Here is a 25,000-nt window from a genome sequence, read left to right as displayed (position 1 = left end):
TGTGTATGTGTTGTGTGTGTGTGTGTGTGTGTGTGTGTGTGTGTGTGTGTGTGTGTGTGTGTGTGTGTGTGTGTGTGTGTGTGTGTGTGTGTGTGCGCGTGCATGTATGCATATAGTATGTGCTCATGTGTGCAACTTTGTGTAGCTGAACCACCTCCATGGTACAGAAAGGTGTAAAGTAGTGAAATAAATAAAGAAAGAAAGAAAGAAAGAAAGAAAGAAAGAAAGGAAGAAAGAAAGAAAGAAAGGGAGAAAGGGAGAAAGAAAGAGAGAAAGAGAAAAAAGTGTGTCGGTCGGTCAGTGGCTTCTAACTCCACAGGGTTATGGTTGTTGAAGTCCGCCAGCCTTCATTAGTTAAATGAGGTCATTATTTTCTCTCTGATTCAGCCTCTATTTCTGTGGGCCTGCCTGTGGACTTGGTGGCACTGAGGTAGAGACAGAGACAGAGAGAGAGAGAGAGAGAGAGAGAGAGAGAGAGAAAGACAGGAGATAGAAGAGAGAGAGAGAGAGAGAGAGAGAGAGAGAGAGAGAGAGAGAGAGAGAGAGAGAGAGAGAGAGAGCAGGAGAGAGAGAGAGAGAGAGAGCGAGCAGGAGAGAGAGACAGAGACAGACAGACAGAGACAGACAGAGACAGTGGGGAGACCAAGCAAGTGAGAGAGAGAGAGAGAGAGAGAGAGAGAGAGAGAGAGAGAGAGAGAGAGAGAGAGAGAGAGAGAGAGAGAGAGAGAGAGAGAGATAAGTGTGGGCAAGCAAGAGAGAAAGAAAGGCAGGGTACTGCCCTGCCATGAGAACAACATGTCCTCATGCCAGAGCGTAATGATAATACGCCGACATCAACCGTGCTCTCCCCCATCCTCCTCCATGGCTGAGGTACCCTGAGCATGGTACCATCCCACCACACTGCTCCCGAGGGGCGCCATTGAGGGCTGCCACCTTGCACCGGTGAGGCATAAATGCAATTTCGTTGTGTGCAGTGTTCACTTGTGTGCTGTGGAGTGCTGTGTCACAATGACCATGGGAGTTGGAGTTTCCCATTGGGCTTTCATTTCACTTTCACTATCGCATTTCTGCATCATTTTAGCATGCTAACTCGTGCTACACAACATCTGTGATAGGTTAAGTTTAGGCATGGTTTTGATCAGTGCACCACAATTTCAGCATTTCCGTCACTTCTTTCACTGTTCTTCTAAATTCAAAACATAAAGCAGCAGAAACGTTACTTTACAGACAGGTTAAGGTTAGGCATGGTTTTGGTCAGGGCAGAGCAAAGCATTTAGCAACAGAAATTCACAGCGGCAAAAAGAAATTCGCCGTCACGACAGGAAACCTGCGCAAACCTGGGCACGTGGCGAAAACTGCTTTCCTGTGGCGTTGAGGACCATGACTTAACTTGCAAAGGCGTCGCACCTCGCGCTTTTACATTACATTTCACTTAGCTGACGCTTTCATTTGTTGAAAGCGTCTTACAACTATTACTTTTCAGGGTATTGGTTACAGTCCCTGGAGCAATGTGGGGTTAGGAGCCTTGCTCAAGGGCACTTCAGCCATGGATGGAGATGTAGGGAGAGGTCAGGGGGGATTAGAACCTGCAACCCCTAGATTGAAAGACCAACTCTCTAACCACTAGGCCACGGCTGCCCCACACTTGCATGAAATAAATAGGCTTTTGAATGATGCCAGTCTGGGCTGGGAGTGAAGTCAAGTCCCCAGTGAAAACAGCAGGGGGTGAGGGCACGGTAGGGCAGCCTGCAAAAGCAGAGGACGACCGACGCAGCCTTGTGGCATTGTGGCTTCTGAAGAGGCTTGTTTGTCAGAGCAGGGGCCGTGTTCCCAAGGAGGACAAATGGAAGAGAGGTGGGAGGGGGAGAGGATGTCGTGGGGAGGGATGGAGGGGTGGAGGGGTATAAAATGGGGGGCACACATTAAGTTCCCCGCCATTAACATCTTTATTGGGCTACCTGACTGCGCCGCCATTGTCTGAAAAACAGCCGTGAAAGAGGGAGAGCAAGAGCACACACGCTCTTCTCAAAGCTCTGCAAGGTGTGCTTAAAATCACCTCTTTTCTTTTTTTTTACCCCACTCGCTTAATTCACTACCCCCCAAGCGACCATTGTTAACACTCTCCCCCCAGGTTAGCATGAAAAGCTAACGTGGGTGGCGGGTGGTGTGCCATTTACGCTTTGTGAATTAAGCAGCCAGCCAACCAGCCAGGCAGGCAGGAAGGGTCATTATGCAAGAACAGACGAGAGAGAGAGAGTGTTGTGCGTGGTGAGGTGGTGGCACACATTGTCCCGGCAAGGCCAGAGGAGGCGAGTCGAGTCGAGGCGAGGCACTAGGCACGGCCGGGCAAAAAGCCTTTTATTTATAGTCGGCAGCGGGGCTGAGAGAGGGGGCACGAAGCCAGGCGGGCCTAATAGTGCAATCTGTATTCCTAATGGCCTTTCTCTCTCTCTCTCGGCTCGGCTCGGCTCTGCCCTGCCCGCATGGCTGTTCCATTTGACTAGGCACAGGTGCATTAATGGGGCCTTGTTTTAGTGCTCGGGCTGAGCGCAGTGGCTGAGAAGCAGCACAGCTCAGGGCTGTGTAGGCCAGTGGTTCTTAACCTTTTTTACTTAACGCACCCCCTTTCCTGTGCCGAAGTCAAGCCGCGCACCCCCTTTCCTGTGCCGAAGTCAAGCCGCGCACCCCAACACAAACTTCTGCACGTGTACTATATATGCACTAAAAAATGTTCTAAGTGATTAATTACAATGATGATTCTTGCTTGAGACATTAATCAATACCTTAATGACTTAAGATGGGGACCATAACATGTTATAATATGGCCTTAATTTGACCTAACTATAATGTTTGCAAGCATAATTTTGGTCACAACCTCAACACAAACAGAATTCTGCGCACCCCCCCGCACCCCAGGTTAAGAACCACTTGTGTAGGCAACGGCACACAACACAGGCTCTGCTCTGGGGGGTGGGGGACGCAGGCAGTGCAGCAGTGCCCTCTGCTGGTCATGAGGTGTAAGAACAGCTTGTCTGGTGTGACATGAATGATCCATGATGATTCTTGAATTTATTTATATGTAGCCAGTCAAAAGAGTTAAGACATGGTCATCTTTTTATAAACTTGCTGTTAACAGAATGACGATGGCAAAGTTGTAATGTATTTTTAAGTGCCCTTTGTAATGTCGTAGTAGTTTAGTAGGTCTACTATTGTAGAGTCTTTTCTATTACTAATATAGACTATTACAGCATTCCACTGGTGAAACAGCGCACAACATGTGGACCAATGTAGTTTTAGGAATTAAAGGCATTTCTCTTCCAATTCAAAACAAAAGGCTTGTTAAGTTCTGTTGGGCATCACCAGGATGTCTTTATCTACTTGGAGGTAGAATCTGTAGATCTTTAGTTGTCTTTTAAAATAAACATGCTCAGAACTAATGGCAGATAATAGCCACCCTTGTTTGGGAGAGGAAGAAAGGTCTTTGTGACGGATTCACTTTTCCCCCTTTTTTACTTTTAATTGTCCGTCTTACATAAACCGTGTTCAAACAGAACTTCCCTCATTAAGGAAATTAGTCTTTCAAAAGCATCTTTGGCCTGACAGCTCGCTGCAACCAGACTACTGAACCGCACGCACGCAGGCATGCACACGTATGTGTACACACACACACACACACACAGACACACACACACTAACATACACGCACACGTGCACACACACACACACACACACACACACACACACACACACACACACACACACACACACACACACACACACACACACACACACACACACACACACACACACACACACACACACACACACACACACACACACACACACACACACACACACACACACACACACACACACACGAGAGAGAAAGAGGAAAAGAGGGGGCACACATTTGAGGAAGAAGTCTTGTCTGTGTCACAAATCTGTCTTTTTTTTCCACAGCGAAAACAAATGAACAATGACATTGCTGAGGGAGAGAGGGAGGGATGGGGGGATGGAGAGAGGGATGGGGGGATGGAGAGAGGGATGGGGGGATGGAGAGATGGGGGGATGGAGGGAAGGCAAAGAAAAAGTGTTGTTCATTAGAGCTGCTGTTCCAGAATGCTTTGCTCCCAATTAACCTCCAAGCTCATCAGTCACAATCAATATGGAGTGTAGGCAGCCTCGTGTACGTGTGTGTGTGTGTGTGTGTGTGTGTGTGTGTGTGTGTGTGTGTGTGTGTGTGTGTGTGTGTGTGTGTGTGTGTGTGTGTGTGTGTGTGTGTGTGTGTGTGTGTGTGTGTGTGTTTGAGTGTCTGTGTGTGTGTGTTTGAGTGTGCGTCTGTGAGTGTGTGTCTGTCAGTGTGCGTGTGCGTGTGTATTTGTGTGTGTGTGTGTGTGTGTGTGTGTGTGTTTGTCTGTGTGTGTGTGTGTGTGTGTGTGTGTGTCTGTGTGTGTGTGTGTGTGTGTGTGTGTGTGTGTGTGTGTGTTTGTGTGTGTGTGTGTGTGTGTGTGTGTGTGTGTGTGTGTGTGTGTTTTTGTCCCAAAATTGAGAAGTGGTAATTATCAGGCCGTATTCATCTAGTTAATGAAACAATGCGGCAATATGCCTGAAGCTACAAAGTTAATTGAGTTCTATTTTCTGTTCTCTCTGAGAGAGAGAGAGAGAGAGACAGAGAGACAGAGAGAGAGAGACAGAGAGAGAGAGAGAGAGAGAGAGAGAGAGAGAGAGAGAGAGAGAGAGAGAAAGGAAGGATGGATGGACTCTCCTTGTGCCCCATGCCAGAACACACGTCTGATTGGTTGGTTCAGGGCCCGAATGTGTGTGGTCACCGTGGCTGTGTGTGTGTGTGTGTGTGTGTGTGTGTGTGTGTGTGTGTGTGTGTGTGTGTGTGTGTGTGTGTGTGTGTGTGTGTGTGTGTGTGTGTGTGTGTGTGTGTGTGTGTGTGTGTGTGTGTGTCTGTGTCTGTGTTTGTCTGTGTGTGTGCGCGCGTGGCTGTGTGTCCCATAGCTGGTTTTGTTAGCTGTGCATGTGTGTGGTGCTGTATCATATCTGTACTGTGCCGCCACGTACTGTACTGTGTGTGCTGTACACGTTAACTGTGTGTGTGTGTGTGTGTGTGTGTGTGTGTGTGTGTGTGTGTGTGTGTGTGTGTGTGTGTGTGTGTGTGTGTGTGTGTGTGTGTGTGTGTGTGTGTGTGTGTGTGTGTGTGTGTGTGTGTGTGTGTGTGTGTGTGTCACTAACTGTAAGAGAACACACTAGCATGCTTGTGATTAATCCTCCCTCCCTGTAGTGTAGTGTACTTGTCTTGCTTCTATGATACAGTATCCCTCTGCTCTAGTGGCATATCTATCAGATGAATTACCTCCATTGATTGTGTATTTATTTCAGAGGTGTCAAACTCGAATTGACTGAGAACCTAAATCTAAATCTAAGTCGCTGGCCACACTTATTATTTAGTTTTTTTTTTATTTATTTAAAAAAGGGCTACATTGTCCATGCATCCACTTAATAATAGTTAACTTTCACACACTCCCCCCATCATATGATATATGGTACTTCAATTGTGCCTGAACATACTTGTTGTATACTTAATGTAATACTACAGTACTGTGCTGCATAGGAGTGAGCTGTTTCACTGGCCTGGCCCATTCATATCCCTGTGACACACCAAGTTTCATGTTCAAGTCTTGTTACGCTATACATCAATGGTGTAGTATGTGTAACACATATGTAATATATATAATATATATATGTAATACACATTGATCTCGAAATGATCTCGCTGGCCGCACAAAACGACTCGGCGGGCCAGATTTGGCCCCCGGAGAACCGAGTTTGACATCCCTGATGTACGTATTTGACTCTGGCTTCAAGTAGTAGTATGAGCCCGGTCACCCCAATCCCTTTTTGGATTCTTTTTCGACTCTCTTTCATCCTCAGTGTTCTGTATATTTTGTGCATGTGACTGAATAATTGGTTGTATTAGAATATTTTGGATGCTTTGTTTTATATCAGCCATCCGAAAATGCATCATTGAAGATTGGCAGTTAATTGAGAGAGCACCTCTGAAATCTTAGCCAGCCATGCATCAATGTTGACAGTGTTTCTCATGTAATTAAAAACATTATGCAATGATACCACATCACTCTGATTTATTTTGTGTCCATTTGGAAATTGACGTCATTAAGTTTAGCGAGCCAAAACTGAGTTTATTGGGATGTTAAATTTAATCAAATTAATAATACCTCTCCCCTCCAGCCTCCTCTCTTCTGCTCTCTCCCTCTCCAGTTTTCTCTCTTCTCCTTCCCTCGCCCTCTCCTCCCCTCTCTCCTCCTCTCCTTCGCACAGCTTTCCTCATCTCATCCCATCATCCTCTTTCTTCTCCCCTGCCCATTCCTCCTCCCCTCTCCTGTCCACTCCTCTTCTCTCCTCCCCTCTCCTGCCCACTCCTCTTCTATCTTCTCTCTTCTCCTGTCCACTCCTCCTCCCTCTCTTCTCCCCTCTCCTGTCCACTCCTCCTCTCTCTTCTCTCCTCTCCTGTCCACTCCTCCTAACTCTCGTCTCCCCTCTCCTCTTCACTCCTCTCTCTTCTCCCCTCTCTACCCCTCCTCTTGGGGCTGAACTGGGACCACTAAACGGCCCGGGCATAGACCGGCAAAGATCAGCGCCCTGCTTCTCTACAAAATCATGACTAGCTCAGTCCACGGTCTATAAAGATACAACAATGGGCCACCCCATCTAACTCAGGGCTTGTCTCTCAGGAAAAAAATGCCCTGTATGCCAGATTACCAGTCCAGCCCTGCCTCCTCTCCTCTCCTCTCCTCTCCTGTCCACTCCCTCCCTCACCCCATCGTCTTCTCTCTTCTCTTTCATGTCTACTCACTCCTTCTCTCCCCTCTCTTTCCTCCCTCCCTCACCCCATCGTCCTCTCTCTCCTCTCTCTTTTCTCTCCTCTCCACTCCTCCCCTCTCCTCCTTTACATGATGGAGATCCTCCTCTCTTCTATTTTCTCCTCTACTCCTCCCCTCCATCGTCTTCTCTCTTCTCTCTCGTCTCCTCCTCCTCTCTTCCCTCATCACATCCTCCCCTCTCCTCCTTTGCATGATGGAGATCCTCTATTTGACAGCATCCATCTGTGTGATGAGTGGCTCCTCTTCATATTGATGGGCGTGATTCAGACACAGTAGTTTTGGGTAGGGTGCGCACATCCAAAAACACTTGTTGCAGGTGCCAGACAAAAAAATCAGATAGTTGAAAAAGGTAGGTCTGCACACTGCCGATGAGCTCCAAAAATAAACTTTATTATTTAAAATGCAACGTTTCGATCACACTGGATCTTCATCAGGCATATCTGATTCAGACACACACAAATCTTTCACTGCGGCGGCTACACATCAGCCATACCCCACTGCACTGTGGGTAAGGCAGCGCTTCCCAAACTTGGTCAGCGGGAACCCCCTTTTGGACTCAATAATATTTTCGTGACCCCCCCCCCCCCCACCCACCATAGTCTTAGCCTAGCAACGGCTTTCTAGCAATATTAGCAGACAAACTATTAATGGAAAATCTAGCAATAATGGGCAAACAAATGTATAGGTCTACAAGTGAATACTGTCACTAACCAATTAATGGAATTATGTTAGCTGTTTCTCTGTGGATTTCCCATTTCTATGCAATGTTCCTTTTGTATGTCGTCGGCCATACTGCCCTACAAAGGCAAAGGGCAGTAATTACGCCAACATTGAAACTGAGAAAAAGCCCTTCAATGCCTTGGTATTAGGACGGATATTGTATATACTGCAAATTTGACAAGGCAATATCTCTAAAACGGAAAACATTTGAACAATACACTTTTGACACAAGATAAAGGAAGTGTTATGAAGACCATTTTCAGTCTAAACTTAATTTTGACTAAATATGTAGTTACTGCACTGTTCCTTTGTAGGGCAGCATAGTCTCCTGCACTCAGGGTAAGGCAGGAGTTCCCAAACTTTTTTTTCGAAGCACTTTTTCTTCTACTCAAGGCAGTTTCTTGACATAGTACTTTTTCTACTCCACTGCTCGAAAGTGTAGTTGTTAGCCAGTTTGCAACATGGGTAGTTGGCAATGGGGAAAATGCATGGCAAAAAACAAAACAGCTTACAGTTAGCAACTATGGTTTTGAGAAATGCACCCCAGTACTTTGGTTCTTCCTCTTCATGCAGTGGAAATACTCGTGTACAGTGCTACAACAGTGGAACAACTGGTGTTTAAACTACATCAGGCCTACTTTGACCAGAAAGACACCTAGAAAATATGTTCTACCTCCACCTTACACACCTCTGGTTACATCTGTATGGAATTCCTTGTAGTGCCACAAGGGTGGCCAGTCATGAGTAAGGGGTTAGGGCCCCTTTGACCGGCCCTCCACCTCTCTGCACCTCACCATTTGAACTGGCCCAAAGAAGCAATCCTCACAGAAAAAAATAATGATTAAAATATACTTTTTATACATATATATTTTTTTTATAAACAGGCCTTCCTATAGTTTAATTTCCACTAACCTAGTGTGAATCAGTTTCTTGTCTTGATAATTTCTCATCTCACTGTAATATAAACAGGCCTACCATTTCTATTGTATCACTCATAAACTGTCAATTACCATATTTTTCTAACCTTTCCTATTTTTACATGGTTATTAGAAGTTTAAATGGAATACCTGTGGTATTTCAAATTGATAAACATGTGAAGTACTCACTTCTTTTGCAAATCACTTGTAATGATGAACTATTTTGTGCTATAACTTATGGCTATAACAGGCAGTGGCCTAGTACACAGCCCACATGATTGATCCCGGCCCCTGATCACAGTCAGGAAAGATAATGTGGCCCCCAGAGAAAGAGGTTTGGGGACACCTGGGTTAGGGCGTCAGACTTGTAGCCCAAAGGTTGCCGGTTCGACTCCCGACCCACCAGGTTGGTGGGGGGAGTAATTACCCAGTGCTCTCCCCCATCCTCTTCCATGACCAAGGTACCCTGGGCATGGTACCGTCCCACCGCACTGCTCCCTAGGGGCGCCATTGAGACCTGCCCCCTTGCACGGGTGAGGCATAAATGCAATTTCGTTGTGTGCAGTGTTCACATGTGTGCTGTGTCACAATGACAATCCCAATGGGGTTTCACACAAGTGGCTGGTTTTGACCTGGTTATATAATGGCCAGTGTAGACGCGTCTCAGTAAAGGCTGACAAAATCACACACAGCTCAGAAGACAACAGAAATCCTAAGAGTTTAACATTTATTTTGAAAATTCTCAGACCATTTGTAACAAGAAAAAAAAATGAACAAATGCTTAACATAACATAAAAGCTGGTGGCATAAAAAACAAAACAAAACAAGATAAAGCAAAATTAAAAATTAAAAAGATAAAAACGAGAGCTTTTTTTTTCTTCTTTTTTAAAAGAAAACAATTTGGCTAAACATCATCTTGAGGTGGCGGGAGTAAAATGTCGAGGTTACCATGACTGCTGTACTATGAAGGCACTATCAAGTATTTTACCTAATGTCATCCATCTCCCATCCCATTGGTCGATCCGTACCTGTGAATAGTCCCTCACAACACAAAGCCCAAGTGCCCTAAAAACACATTCAGAGAGACAATATTTTTAGGCTCCACTCCAATGGTGATGATTGGCGTATCCTGATATGATGACGTGTGTGACAAAGCCATGTGAAGATCTTGGTTGTTTCCGTAGTGGTGTATGGGATGTGAAATGAACAGCTTTCATCGCTGGTTCCAGAAGCGTAGTACACCAGTCGATGTGGCCAGTGGGAAGCAACATTGCTTGGGTATGAGGAGGACCGGAGGAGTGTGTACGTTGGGCTGGACTTTCCATCGGAAACCCCTCACTCTCACCAGCCCCAGCACTGTGTACCCGAGTCTTGTAAATGGGTTCAAGTCCAGTCAGATGGACTCCAAGTCCTTGAAAAGCAGACACCATGGACGCCTGATAGTCTTTTTAGAGGTGTAGTGAGTCGTCATCATCATTTCTAGGGATGCACTGATACCGATACTGGTATCGGGTACGGGCACAGATACTGCTCATTATACTCGTACTTGTACTCGTCAAACACTTGCCGATACCAGGCACGATACTGCTATTACGCGAAACGATGCAAAATCTCGTCACGTTCTGTGGACTTGAAAGCAGCATGGAAAAAAGTGCCACCTCATACATTTACTAACATTTAAATCTACATGGAAAGAGACGATAAAAAAATATCACAGGTGGAAAAAAAACAAAGCCATGCATTTATTTTCATTGTATGTTGGTGGTAAAAGGTATCGGTATCGGTACTCTGTATCGGCAAGTACACACATTAATGTACTCGTACTTGTATCGCTTTTCAAAAAAGTGGTATCGGTGCATCCCTAATCATTTCACAAAGTGTCTTTATTCATGCCATCAAGATCTCTTGGCCTCTCTTGACTACTCGTGTTAACGTTAACAGTCACTGGAGGCTTACCAAAGCACACTGGCCATGCACCAAAGGGGTTATAAAGAACAAATATGTCTAACAAAATTCCGTTTTTTATTATTATTGTTTTTCAATGAACTATGTGAGCATAGATGGAAAACGTGAGCAGTTTATGGAAACATCTTTAAAAAACATTATTGATATCTTCATAGAAATATGATGAGACTTTTCTCCTTTATCTCCAGCTGGTTGGATAGTGTTCTATGTTTGAATTTAACAGCAAATGTGTCTTTTTTTTAACTCTAACAACCATTTGGTCCAAATACATAAAATATGTACTGCTTGTGTAGATATTACAATATGTACAGTTTTGGATTTGACTTTGCTGTTTCTGTCTTTCATTCATACAGTATTTCCTCCCTTCCTAACCCCAAGTCTACATAATGTAAACACTGTCTGTACAACGCATTTTAGCAAAATGAACCAAAATCCAACATTGAATGCAGTGTATGTACTATGTGTGTGTGTATGCACACACACGCACACACACATACGGTACAGTACACAAGCAAATCTGTTTTTTTTTAAAACCCAAATAAAAAAATAAAAAAACCCAACACAGAGGACTTCAGGTAAGGTACATATGATGTCTATAACTCATGATATCACACCAGAGATTCCAGGAGTATTATCCAGTCTCTCTGATTACACTCTTGTGGTGCCAGTTAATTAGAAACAAAAAAGAAAAGACAAAATAAAAAATATAGACAATGGTTAGAAATGCATCTTGACCTTCTAAAATGTTGGTTTTGTCACTGTAGACAAAAAATAGCAAGCATCAGAAAGCACAGTGCAAGTCAAGAGGAGGATATGGGTTGGTGGGTGGGTAGCCCGGCTAGAGTTCTGGTTCTGGCTCTGGTCTGGTAATGGATAACAGCAGACAGGCAAACAGGAAGTCAGCAGCAGCAGCAGGGTAGCTACAGTTACGGCCCGTTCCCACACAGCGAAATCAAGCTCCGCTCTCATTCACTTTGAATGGAGACGAGGAACGCGATTTGATATTGACGAAACCCCAATATCATGCAAATTAGATAGTGAAAAAGTCGGATGAAAAGCGGGGCAAGACCTGCTGAGCATTTCCTGGAAATAGTAGCGACCACGCCCCCAGGGTGATTTTCTGCTCGGTTAAAAAACGCTTGGCAGTTCGCTATGTGGGGATTCGGCGCTACTGTTTTCAGGCTGACTGAAGCGGTGCTGGTGCCCGTTCCCATTCCCGTTCAAGATTAGGCAACAGGAACGGGAACTGGCACGGTTCTCTGTCAGCCTGAACACGCTAAGCAAGAAAGGAAAAACCAGAGTGCTGCTAACCAGGAGCTCTGTGCCTCACCACCACACCCTGTCCTAGTGGGATAGCCAACTACAGCTGTTAGATGGGGCCAATGATGGGGCTTTGAGGTGGTCACGTCACGTGACTGATGCATCCTCCTCCCCCATCCTCCTCTGCCACCTCCCCAAAAAAGGCACCAGCCAGACGACTGTTGCGGCCTGCTTTGCTTTTTCACGCAAGCAAATCAAACATCCTGACAGAGATACGTACTGTACTATACACACAGGTGTCCCCCACCCGGCCTCCGGCCTCCTATGCAATTTGGCAGTTGGCCAGCTTTTACGAAAACAACACAATCCATCTGTCCCCACAATCCTTACTCTCTCTCTCTTCTCTCTCCCTTTCTCCCAGTGTATGTGACACAAAATAAAAAAAGAAAACAAAAAAGCATGATAAAAAACAACAACAAATAATAACAACAAACAAACATCGCCTGGAGGACAGGAAGCTCGTACAGACTGATGGTGATGGAGGTGGTGGTGGTGGAGGATCAACAAGGGTCCATACTGCCCTTTCCAGCCACCCCACCTCTACTCCTCCATCCTTTCCTCTCCTCCTCCATCCTTTCATCTCCTCCTCCATCCTCTCCTCTCCTCCTCCATCCTCTCCTCTCCTCCTCCATCCTTTCCTCTTCTCCTCCATCCTTTCCTCTACTCCACGCCCTCGTTGGAGGCTTGTCTCTCTCTCGCTCTTTCTCCCTTTCTCTCCATGTCTCTTGTCTCTCCGTCTGAAGAGCTTGTGAGAGAGGGACTCCGTTAGTTCACTTTGGGGTAGATCTTCTCGTAGAAGAAGTTCTGTGCGAGCACGTAGAGCTCTCCGTCCTTCTCGCGGACGCCGTGGGCGCGCACAAACTGGAACTGCTCCAGCGCAAACTCGTAGAACTCGTTCTCCATCTTCCAGATGGGCGACTGCTGCAGCTTGGCGATGGAGTCCTTGGTGGGCGGCTTCTTCTCCGTCGTCTTGCGCAGGTGAGACTTCTTACCTGTAGACAGGGGAGGGAGAGGATTGGTGAATGTCATGACACGGGGAAAAACGATTCTGAACACAGACAGGGGTACACTGTGCAGGAAATGGTCAAAAAGGTACTGCAGCTATGCTGCTCATTGAAGCTGGGCTGCCAATTGCCAAATTTGATCTTTTCATGAAAGTTTACCAAGTAATAAACTCATATTTTCTAGTATAGCCCAGGTATAGCATGAATTCTGGAAATAAACAACTAAAAACGATTCACAATGCAGGCTTTTATAGCAATTGAATTTGCACAATGAGTGGGTTGCTGTGGTGCACCCAGGTTTGAGTTTGAGCCCAGCAGAGCTGCTATATTGACTACCTGTGCCCTAACAATTTCTCTATGTCCAGAACCTGTCTTGCACAGGTGAGACTTCTTACCTGTGTAGGTGGATGGAGAGAATTGGGTTACACTTTACTTGATGCCGGCGTCATATGTATGACACAACAGTGAAATAATAGTGTCCAAACAGTGTCATGACACACTCACGAACAAAGTAGTGACGTGGTTTAAGCAGAGACGTTCTATTGGGACTAGGAAAATGTTTGGTTTAAACTTCGGCACAGCGTTTTCTGGCCTCGACTAGCAGCAAGCCGAGGAAGGTGGGTTAACCAGGCCGTTTGGGAAACATTATTGGCCAGACCAACATCTCGGTACGAGATTTGAAAGGCGATGATAACAGTGAAATAATAGTGTCCAAACAGTGTTATGACACACCCATGAACAAGGTAGTGACATTCTACGAGACATACTAGAGACATTCTATTGGGACTAAGAAAATGTTTGGTTGAAATTTCAGCACAGCGTTTTCTGGCCAGACAAATATCTCGGTGCGAGGTTCGAAAGTCGATGATAATCAGGCAAGCTACTTAGACTACTTGTGTCCTAATGTAGCTACGTTCATAACCTGTAGTTCTTCATCTGTCCTGTAGAGGTCGGTAGCCCCCTTGAAGAAGCGTGGAAGGGCTGCTACTGTGACTGCCTCTGTCCAACTGTAATAGTATTGTACTGTACAGTGCTGTACCTTGTAGTGTATATGACCTGTAGTTCCTCACCTGTCCTGTAGAGGTCAGTAGCGCCCTTGAAGAAGCGTGGCAGGGCTGCTACTCTGACTGCCTGAGTCCTACTGTAACGGTATTGTACTGTATTGTACTGTACTTCCTCACCTGTCCTGTAGAGGTCAGTAGCCCCCTTGAAGAAGCGTGGCAGGGCTGCCTCCAGCATCATGATGAAGTCCTCCAGCTCCTCGGTCACGCCCACCAGCAGGTACTCGTTGATCAGGTTATACTTGGCCTGCTCCAGCGCCCACCGACTGCCCACGTTCCTGCAGGACAGCACACAACACAACACAACATATGGCAATTACCAGGGGCGTAAAGTATACCCCCGCAGCCCCCGCGAGGCAGGGGGGGCCATAAGAGGCAGGGGGCCCACATGGGCCCTTGACTTGAAGAAACGGGCCCCCTCCACATGATATTAGGCCCTCTTTTTTTCGTTCGGTGGCCCATTCTTGGTAGCTTGCAGGGGGGCCTGAAGTACTTGCGTTACGCCCGTGGCAATTACTACAGAACATGTACATTACAGTCTACAGCTTGCTCAGGCACACAAAGACTTCCTCCCCATGCTCTTGCACACAGGACATAACATTGTTTGTCTACAGCACCCTGCACACATCCCTAAATTAATCATAATCAATTGATTAAATGGGGACAATTGAGAGGGAAAACGAGGGACAGACAAACACAGAAAGAAAGAAAGAAAGAAAGAAAGAAAGAAAGAAAGAAAGAAAGAAAGAAAGAAAGAAAGAAAGAAAGAAAGAAAGAAAGAAAGAAAGAAAGAGAGAAAGAGAGAAAGAGCACTCACCAGCACTCGGAGTAGTGCCCGCAGAAGAAGGGGATCTGGAGCCACAGTTTCTCAGGAGCGCAGTCCGACCCTCCCGAAGACACACACTCGTCAAACGTCTGCAACACACACACACACACCAGGTTTGTCACCAGAAAGCCATTCCAAAGAGGGTGGAATTTTAATAAAGAGGATTAAAAACACGTCCACCCAATGCAAAAGAGTGTGCTCAAGTTGGGTCTCCTAAGGTGGCGTTGTCCCCTCCTTCTTCTTCTCTTTGTGTGGTGTTTGCACAAGAGGCGTGCTACCACCATCTACAGCGCTAAGGGGACTTCATTTATTCTCAACCTCAGGACTCAGAAGGTCTCCTAAGGGGGCGTTCACCCGACATAAATTGGATCCCGGAAAAGAACTGGAATGACGCATCTCTGTCTATAGGATCTCTGTCCACTCTGTTCCCGGACCCCTGTCATCCTATCATCCCAAACACCCATGCCACCGTCACCGGTTCCACTTGCCGTCACGGTTGGCTTGACAACACTGCGTCCTCTGCTGACAACACTGGTCATGTCACAGTGATGAACTGCCACAGCAACCCGACCCAACACCAGCACAGACATGACTGCACTGCATGCTGCGTCCCAATCCTGTAGCAGGCACTGCCTTGCTACAAATAGCAGTCACTCTGCATCCTGACAAAGTAGTTTCTGTGTAGAAAACCTAGCCTGATAAACCAGCCTAAATGTGAGATTGGATGTGTAATTTAGTCTGGCCCCAATGAATGGTACATCCGAAGATTGTTGACGAGAACAACCCGTTGTCTTTCAAACGGTGCCTGTGCCTATAGGCGGGCGCTCTGACCAAACAGCGCTATCTATCTTTCTCGTTGATGTGCTTCCCCAAAGTTGCGAGCTCCATCGTCACTCCCTCAAAACCCTGCCCACTTTGATTCAAAGCAAATCTCTGCGCTGTGATTGGTTTGCCAGATTCTTGGCAAAAATGGCAGACCACTCCAACGATGCGAGGCCAGACCCACTCGTAGCCAAAAAATGTTGGCGTCCAGTGGGTGGTGCTGGTTTACTAGGCTATAGAAAACCAGCACAATTCGGATCTACTACATCACTGTCATTTACTTTAGCCTTTGAACCGGATCGGTTGCTGGGGACCGCCCCTGATGGTACTAATGACCTAGCCTGATAATCATTGACGTTAAAATCTCTGCGAGACTTGGTCTGACCAAGAGCATAACAATTAACCAAACGACATGGTTAACCTGCCTCCCTTGGTTTGCTTATGGTTGTTTGCTTCGCGACAAAGTGAAAGGAGTTCCCGTATTTGCGGGAACTCAGAAAGTACTTGCATTTGCTCTTGACCTGACTAGTTGCAACGCCGAATGTGTTGCGTCACTAGGAGGACAGAGCCTGGCTACTAATGACCAACCTCCCGCGGACCTCTGGGATAGTGAAGTAGCCATTGACCACATAATGCGGATGTAGAAAGTCATCTGGGGGGGGCCTGTAGCGCAGCGAGTCCGGTCAGGGTCATTTCCCAGCCCTGCCCCATCTCTCTCTCCCAGTCATTTCCTGTCTACTATCTGCCCTATAATAATAAAGCCCAAAAAGTCCCAAAAATACTTAAATTAAAAGAAAGACAAAAAAGAAAGTCATCTAGGTACCATTCGCCTCCTGGTTGACAGCCTACTAGGGTATTCGGATGTACTTCATAAATCGCTTACTTATTTTTTGCCTTCTACATAGGAGGGCAGTAGGGACTTTTGGCTGCAGTCTGATTCTGCATTCAATAAACTCATTCTCCATGACCCTTTGCTAAAAATACGAAAATACTTACTCTATATTCCATTACATATCTGCACTGTATTCAAGGTCTTTTTGTTGTGAATTATCTATGTTTCAGAGTTACTTCAATTACAATTTTATTCAGGGATGGTCCAATGAAACGTGATGTTTCCTTTTCAAGAAGACTTGCAAGAGGACAGAAGTGCCACACACTCCTGAGTTGCATAAATACGTTTTCGGCCTGTCTGCCTTCCTCCGGTCACGTGTGTCCTTTTCAAGAGGAACCAGTAATGAAAAATGCATAGGGGGGCACTGTGGCGCAGCACCCTAAGCCTCCACATTTGGGCTTACATGCCCACAGGAACCCTGATGCGGGTCCGGCTGCGGCCGGGGTCATTTCCTGATCCCACCCATCTCTCTGTCCCACTCGCTTCCTGTCACCATCTCAGACTGTCCTATCAAATAAAGGCATAAAAGCCCCTAAAATATATACTTAAAAAAAGTATAATGCATAAAATACACAGGTTCCTACATCATCTCATGCACACCCTTTCTGACAGCAAGTCTACATTTAAGACAGGAAATCATACAAATACAATAACCAAACTCAAAGCATAGTACTATGAGTTTAGAAAAAGCCAACAACATGATCAGATCCACTAATTCCACCCTCTCCTGGTGCCTAGTGCCTACAGTGCAGAGATTGGGATCATCAGCGTTAGTTATTTGCCATTTTAATGACTACGGTATGAATCCTCCTCTGATTAATTAGCTCAGCGCTAATTGTGTGATTTTGATTAGCGGCATTTAGATACCACAACAGCTGCTGCTGCTGGGGGCCTGATTTGAGGAGATTTCCCGCTGAGCAAAAAAGTTCCACGTTTTAAATGGCATAGTGGTGATGAGATGAGCACAAAAACACAATATAAGACTCTCCTCTTTACAAAGAAGGAACACTCAAATCGTCACATCTGCAGCAAGTTGTGCATTTATTGCCTTTGACACCCCTGGCTCTAAGTCATATGCAACTTCTCCCGGCAATTTTAAATGCTTGACAATTGTAAGTGTTTAACAGTCACTGAATAAAAAAATAATTAAGTGTATGGTAACATGCTTCATCAGATCTGGTTAATAAGAAAAACCTTGTAAAATCACACTGTCTTTGCACTGTCTCTGTGGATGATTGGCTTATGCTTTCGGAGCGTGACTCAACAACTTAAAATGCGTTTTAATTCCCCTGATGTGATTGAGTACTAGACCTCTTGGCTTCTAGTGTCCACAATCATACACCTACATACTTATACACACCTACACCGATATAATGTTAAGCGACGTTGGGTGTTTTGAAAGGCGCTATATAAAACGAAAGTATTATTTTTATTAAAGCATGCGCGCACGCACAAGCACGCATACACACGCTGTGCATACCCGCACAAGTACACGCACACGCACACGCACACGCACACGGAGACACGCAGACACACACACACACACACACACACCTACCTTTTTGTCTCCCTGCTTCCTCCGTCTGAGGCCCGGCCTGTAGTCGTCCCCGAAGCGCAGGAAGTAGTAGTAGGAGACCAGCCGCTCGATGGGGTCGCGCACCACGTTGATGTACACCGGCTTCCCCTTCACGCCAAACCTGGTAGTACAGGGAGAAGACATTAACAAACACTACTACTACCAAAGATTCTCTATTCTAAAACTACTACAAATACTACTACTATCACCACTATTACTCCTACTGATACTACCACCACTACCACTATTACCACTACTACTACCACTAGCACTACCACCACTACAACTACATGTACTAAAAATCATTAATAACAATAACTTATTAAACAACTGAAATCGTTAAAAGAAACCTAACCCTTCTTTGCATTTGCACTTGTCGTTCTGTATATTTCCTGTGCACTTTGTATATGCTAGTGATGTTGCCTATGATTACGTCGTTTGAAAGTTGCTTCGTTATAAAGTGTCTGCCAAATGCAACGTAATGTAATGAAATGGATTGTAAGCACTGAAGTCAAGTAACTACTATTCTTTAAAGGACCACAAATGTTTATATAACTATATAATTCGTTTTATTCATAATTAACATAAATACTAGACAGACATCTCTGCTCATGGCATTTATGTCAGCTGCCATTTTACAAATAAACACATAATCTGACCCGCTTCAAAGGTCACCGATAGGTACTGTATCTAAGGAGAGTGGATTACAGCATGGAGCCTGCACTTCCACAAATAGCCACAAGGTGTCAGTAAGACACCATAAGACATACACAAGTAAGCCAGCCGTATGGTAATACATGCTTCAATGTCTGCCTGTCTGCCTGTCTGCCTGTCTGCCTGTCTGCCTGTCTGCCTGTCTGCCTGCCTGCCTGCCTGCCTGCCTGCCTGCCTGCCTGCCTGCCTGTCTGTCTGCCAGACGCACAGGCGCGCACACGCACGCACGCACGCACACACCCACACCCACACCCACACCCCCACCCCCACCCACACACACACACACACACACACACACACACACACACACACACACACAAGCTCTGGCTGTGGTTCATTAATTCACAGCCATCTCGAGTCATTCATCTTGTGTGGTGGCGTGATGTCTCTGTGTATGTGTGTGTGTGTGTGTGTGTGTGTGTGTGTGTGTGTGTGTGTGTGTGTGTGTGTGTGTGTGTGTGTGTGTGTGTGTGTGTGTGTGTGTGTGTGTGTGTGTGTGTGTGAATAGTAGTAATGACTCTCTCCTCTTCTCGCCCTTTAGCACGAGCCACTTTCTCTACATAGTCACAAAGTGTCTTCTACTTTTCTCTCACTTGCAGTCTACGGAGTGTCTGTGTGTGTGTGTGTGTGTCTGTGTGTGTGTGTGTGTGTGTGTGTGTGTGTGTGTGTGTGTGTGTGTGTGTGTCTGTGTGTCTGTGTGTGTGTGTGTGTGTGTGTGTGTGTGTGTGTGTGTGTGTGTGTGTGTGTGTGTGTGTGTATGTGTGTGTGTGTGTGTGTGTGTGTGTTCTTACTTGGAGAAGTCCAGGAAGGCCACATGTCCGTGGTAGAAGCCCGGCTTCATCTCCCTCCAGGACGTCACGTTCTTCACAAACCGAACCTAACAACACCAAGAAGCAGACGCACGCACACACAGAAGAAAGAAAGAGTGCTGAGTCATAGGAGTCACACACACATGATTCATACTCCCGCACGCACACACACATGTGTACACACACACGCGCACACACATGCACACGCACACACACGCACACCGCCACACACACACACACACTCGCACAGTCTCTCAGTCTCTCAGTCTCTCAGTCTCTCAGTCTCTCAGTCTCTCAGTCTCTCAGTCTCTCAGTCTCTCAGTCTCTCAGTCTCTCAGTCTCACAGTCTCACACACGCCCACACGCCCACACACACACACACACACACACACACACACACACACACACACACACACACACACACACACACACACACACACACACACACACACACACACACACACACACACACACACACACACACTCTGTGGCTCGGTGGTTTTGCTGAGACAGTCATGAATACAGAGCTGGAGTTCTCCATTACAATAAACTGTTAAGGCATTCAAACACACTTCACCCATACCGTACATACTCCTGAGAGAGAGAGAGGGAGAGAGAGAGAGAGAGAGAGAGAGAGAGAGAGAGAGAGAGAGAGAGAGACAGAGAGAGAGAGAGAGAGAGAGAGAGAGAGAGAGAGACAGAGAGAGAGAGAGAGAGAGAGAGAGAGAGAGAGAGAGAGAGAGAGACAGAGAGGGACAGAGAGAGAGAGAAATAGAGAGATAGTGAGAGATAGACAGAGAAAGAGAGATAGACAGAGAGAAAGAGAGATAGACAGAGATACAGAGAGAGAGAGAGGGACACAAAAGCAGACTCGTACCCACAGACATACCGGAGACCTGCTGTCTAGGCTGACCGTGCAGAGGCAGGTAATTTAAAAACAGAAGAGAGAGAGAGAGAGAGAGAGAGAGAGAGAGAGAGAGAGAGAGAGAGAGAGAGAGAGAGACAGAGAGGGAGAGAGAGAGAGAGAGAGAGAGACAGAGAGAGAGAGAGAGAGAGACAGACACAGAGAGGGACAGAGAGGGACAGAGAGAGAGAGAAATAGAGAGATAGTGAGAGATAGACAGAGAAAGAGAGATAGACAGAGAGAAAGAGAGATAGACAGAGATACAGAGAGAGAGAGAGGGACACAAAAGCAGACTCGTACCCACAGACATACCGGAGACCTGCTGTCTAGGCTGACCGTGCAGAGGCAGGTAATTTAAAAACAGAAGAGAGAGAGAGAGAGAGAGAGAGGGAGAGAGAGGGAGAGAGAGAGAGAGAGAGAGAGAGAGAGAGAGAGAGAGAGAGGGAGAGAGAGCGAGAGAGCGAGAGAGCGAGAGAGAGAGAGAATCTAAGGACAGGATAGATAGATAGATAGATAGATAGATAGATAGATAGATAGATAGATAGATAGATAGATAGATAGATAGATAGATAGATAGATAGATAGATAGATAGATGATGAGAGGAAAAGAGGTGAATGGAAAGGGAGAGTTCTCTGGTCCGAGTGAGAAATAATGAGGGTTTTTTAGGCGACAGACAGAGAGAGATACAATGAGATACACAGTGCTGCTCTCAAGTTTACATACCCAGCTAGAAATGTGTACGTTTGTAGCAATTAAATATGCAGACTGTCCTCATGCAAAGGCATATTTATTTCACGCAATTGCAACAAAACAAAAAAACGCAATCTGCATTGAGGTTGAGGTGCGATGCCTTGGCAAGTTGAGTTGTGGCCCTCAATGCACAGGAAAGAAATTGTGTCAAGCAACGATGTTTGCACCGTTTTCCCGCCATGTCTGCGTATTTCTGTTGCTGCTGCGAATTTCTGTTGCTAAATGCGCTAATGCTCTGCTGTGCCCAGACTAAAACCATGCCTAACCCTAACCTGTCAGTAAAGCAACATTGCTGCTGCTTTACGTTTGCCAAGGACAGCAATACAAACAAGGAAATGGTGAAATTGTGGCGAAATTGTGCCCTGACCAAAACCATGCCTAAACTTCTTATGGTACAGGCGTTGAGGAGCACGAGTTAACATGCAAAGGCGTAGAACACAAAACGCAATAGACGGTTCATGTCAGCGTGCTATCTTAACACTCTGGCGTGATGACATGTTGGAATACGAGTGATGACGCAAAGCGATCTCTATTACTCATGGGTATTGTTTGGATGGTTGTTCACGATTTCACTTTTTGCAGACACAGACACAGACACAGACACCTCGCTACGCTGCCAGTCATGCTGTGACGGGAATACCAAACAGCCGAGAGAGGACGGGCATCGCTCCACAAAGACGAGAGAGGACGAGCATCGCTCCACACACACGAGAGAGGACGAGCATCGCTACACACAGACACACACAGACACACACAGACACACACAGACACACACAGACACACACACACACACACACACACACACACACACATATACACAGACACAGACACACACAGACACACACACACACACACACACACGAGAGAGAGAGGACGGGCACTGCTTCACACACACACACGCGAGAGAGGACGGGCACTGCTTCACACACACAGTCCGGGCACAGGGGCTGTGCCATTTGGAAGGTTTGACACACAGCACGTGCACACAGCACACGCACACGCACACACACACCACATGCATGCACAAACACAGACACACACGACGCATGAACACAGACACACACGACGCATGAACACAGACACAGACACAGACAGACAGACAGACAGACACACACACACACACACACACACACACACACACACCTCCCTGCACAGACATTTTAAGTGACATTCAAAGCATACGGTAGCTTTCCAATCAGAGGCTCTGGCTCTGGTGTGATGGAGAAAAAATGGCCTCCAAAAGCCACCGACATCACAGCAACCAGGGCACTGTAGCACAGAAGACCCAAAGTCACCAACATCACAGAAACGAAGACCACACTGTAGTAGCCAGGCCGTGTCCTCCGAGTGACGCAACACCTTCAGCGTTGCTACTAGTCAGGTCAAGAGCAATGCAAGTACTTTCTGAGCCCCTGAAAAATAGGGAACTCCTCCCGCTTTGTCGGGAAGCAAACAACCATTAGCAAACCAAGGGAGGCGGGTCAACCATGGCGCTTGGGAAATGTTAATTGTTATGCTGTTGGTCAGACCAAGTCTCGAAGAAATTTGAAAGTCGATGATAATCAGGGTAATCATCCCTATATTAAGGGCCACACTGTAGTACAGAGGAACCAAAGTAACCAACATCCCTACATTAAGGATCACACTTAGGGACACACCCCACCAATCTCTTCTGCCGTACCAAGCCAATCACATACCTCAAATCTACATCAGCACCTGCGTCACACATCTGTCACAAGTATTGTACACACGACCCCTATCAAATGCCCGCAAAGGCAACCGTTCGAAACTAAACAGAAAGACCGCGTTCGTCTCGAGACGTCTTCCGTTCGGCTTTGGTAAGTTTGACCCCTAACTCTACACAACCCCCTCTTAATTATACAGTATGCATCCCCATCAACTCTACACACCATCTTCTGAACTCTTGCTTCTTACACACAACTCTCTTACCGTATGCCCACTTCCATCATCTCTCTCAAATATAGAAAGACTTTCCAAAAAGAACAGACTTTCCAAAATCTACTTCCTGCTCACATACACATTTCTTTTCAACTGCTGCCCTTTGGTCTCTCCTCCATCCTGCCTGCTTCCTCTTTCCAACAGAATTGCAAGTCTGATCAGGCTTGTCTAGAAGCGTTTCTGACATGTTTTGGAAAGCAGCCAGCGTCTGTATTATCACCGCGGAGACCAAAACACTGATCCTAAATCATGAGTCATAATATCTTGGCTTGCTCCACTCTCTTGTTTTACTCCTCAGCCTGACAAAGCTCATTCAGCATAGGTCACTGCCTCGACCCATCAGTAGTAGTTTTAGAGTAATTGTAGTATAGATCAGTAGATTACCTCTACTCATCAGGAGTAGTATTAGGGTAATTGTAGTATAGATCAGTACACTACCTCTACTTATCAAGAGAAGTAATAGAATAATCGTAGAGTAGATCAGTACACTACCTCTTTTTATCAGTAGCAGTATTAGAATAATTGTAGAATAGATCGCTAAACTACCTCTACTTACATACCCCTCCTTTCCTCTCCTCTCCGCTTTCCTGTTCTCCTCTCCTCTCCCCTGTTCTCCCCTCCTCTCCTCTCCTCAAACGCTGTTGACTCCACTGAAGATGTCCTCCTTTTATGTCAGTATGGACTTCTATATCTAAGAGTAATGACTCTCTCCTCTTCTCGCCCTTTAGCACGAGCCACTTTCTCTACATAGTCACAAAGTGTCTTCTACTTTTCTCTCACTTGCAGTCTACATAGAGTGTGTGTGTGTGTGTGTGTGTGTGTGTGTGTGTGTGTGTGTGTGTGTGTGTGTGTGTGTGTGTGTGTGTGTCTGTCTGTGTGTGTCTGTCTGTGTGTGTCTGTCTGTCTGTGTGTGTCTGTCTGTCTGTGTGTGTCTGTCTGTCTGTGTCTGTCTGTGTGTGTGTGTCTGTCTGTGTGTGTCTGTCTGTCTGTGTGTGTCTGTCTGTCTGTGTGTGTCTGTCTGTGTGTGTCTGTCTGTCTGTGTGTGTGTGTCTGTCTGTCTGTGTGTGTCTGTCTGTCTGTGTGTGTCTGTCTGTCTGTGTGTGTGTGTCTGTCTGTCTGTCTGTGTGTGTGTCTGTCTGTGTGTGTGTGTGTCTGTCTGTCTGTGTGTGTGTCTGTCTGTCTGTGTGTGTCTGTCTGTCTGTGTGTGTGTGTCTGTCTGTCTGTGTGTGTGTGTGTGTCTGTCTGTGTGTGTGTGTCTGTCTGTCTCTGTGTGTCTGTCTGTCTCTGTGTCTGTGTCTGTGTCTGTGTCTGTGTCTGTGTCTGTGTGTCTGTCTGTGTGTCTGTCTGTGTGTGTGTCTGTGTGTGTGTCTGTCTGTGTGTCTGTCTGTCTGTGTGTGTGTCTGTCTGTGTGTGCACCAAGCTCTGCAGCTTGTTAAAGCACCTTCTTCAGCTCCCTGCTGTTGTCCCACATCCCATCTCTGCAGACCCCATACAGGAGATCAGAAACGGTGTCCTTGAATTTCACTCTACATACAGTAACTCTTATCTCTACTAATAGCTAATGCTTGCATCCAAAGCAACTTAGTTATTCATTTTACAAAGTATTGGTTACTGTCCCTAGAGCAGTGTGGGTGGGGTTAGGGGCCTTGCTCAAGGGCACTTCATCCATGGATGGAGGTGTAGGGAGAGGAAGGGTGGGATTTGAACCTGCAACCTCTGAAAGCTCCCACGATTCTTAGTAGACAACAGCTGCCAGCCAGGGCTACATTATTGCAAATCAGCCCCTCACAGAGCCCCCTGCTTTGATGTTACGATTACGTAGTCAGCCCTATCTCTCTCTCACACACAC

General features: G+C 46.2%; 1 protein-coding gene across 1 annotated transcript in view; it reads right to left on the bottom strand.

The window, feature by feature from the left end:
- Nucleotides 1–12,110: 12,110 nt before the first annotated feature.
- Nucleotides 12,111–25,000, bottom strand: part of LOC134450631 (heparan sulfate 2-O-sulfotransferase 1) — a 118,130-nt gene continuing 105,240 nt past the window's right edge. The window contains exons 3-7 of the mRNA XM_063200513.1: nt 19,520–19,605; nt 17,997–18,135; nt 14,716–14,813; nt 14,019–14,176; nt 12,111–12,825 (exon numbers count right to left, since the gene is read on the bottom strand). Of these exons, the coding sequence (XP_063056583.1) occupies nt 12,599–12,825; nt 14,019–14,176; nt 14,716–14,813; nt 17,997–18,135; nt 19,520–19,605 (708 nt within the window). The 3' untranslated portion in view covers nt 12,111–12,598. The remainder of the gene's footprint in view (nt 12,826–14,018; nt 14,177–14,715; nt 14,814–17,996; nt 18,136–19,519; nt 19,606–25,000) is intronic.

The sequence above is a fragment of the Engraulis encrasicolus genome, chromosome 6, assembly GCF_034702125.1.
Source record: "Engraulis encrasicolus isolate BLACKSEA-1 chromosome 6, IST_EnEncr_1.0, whole genome shotgun sequence".
NCBI classification, from domain to species: Eukaryota; Metazoa; Chordata; class Actinopteri; order Clupeiformes; family Engraulidae; genus Engraulis; species Engraulis encrasicolus.
This window is presented reverse-complemented; position numbering and strand designations above follow the sequence as displayed.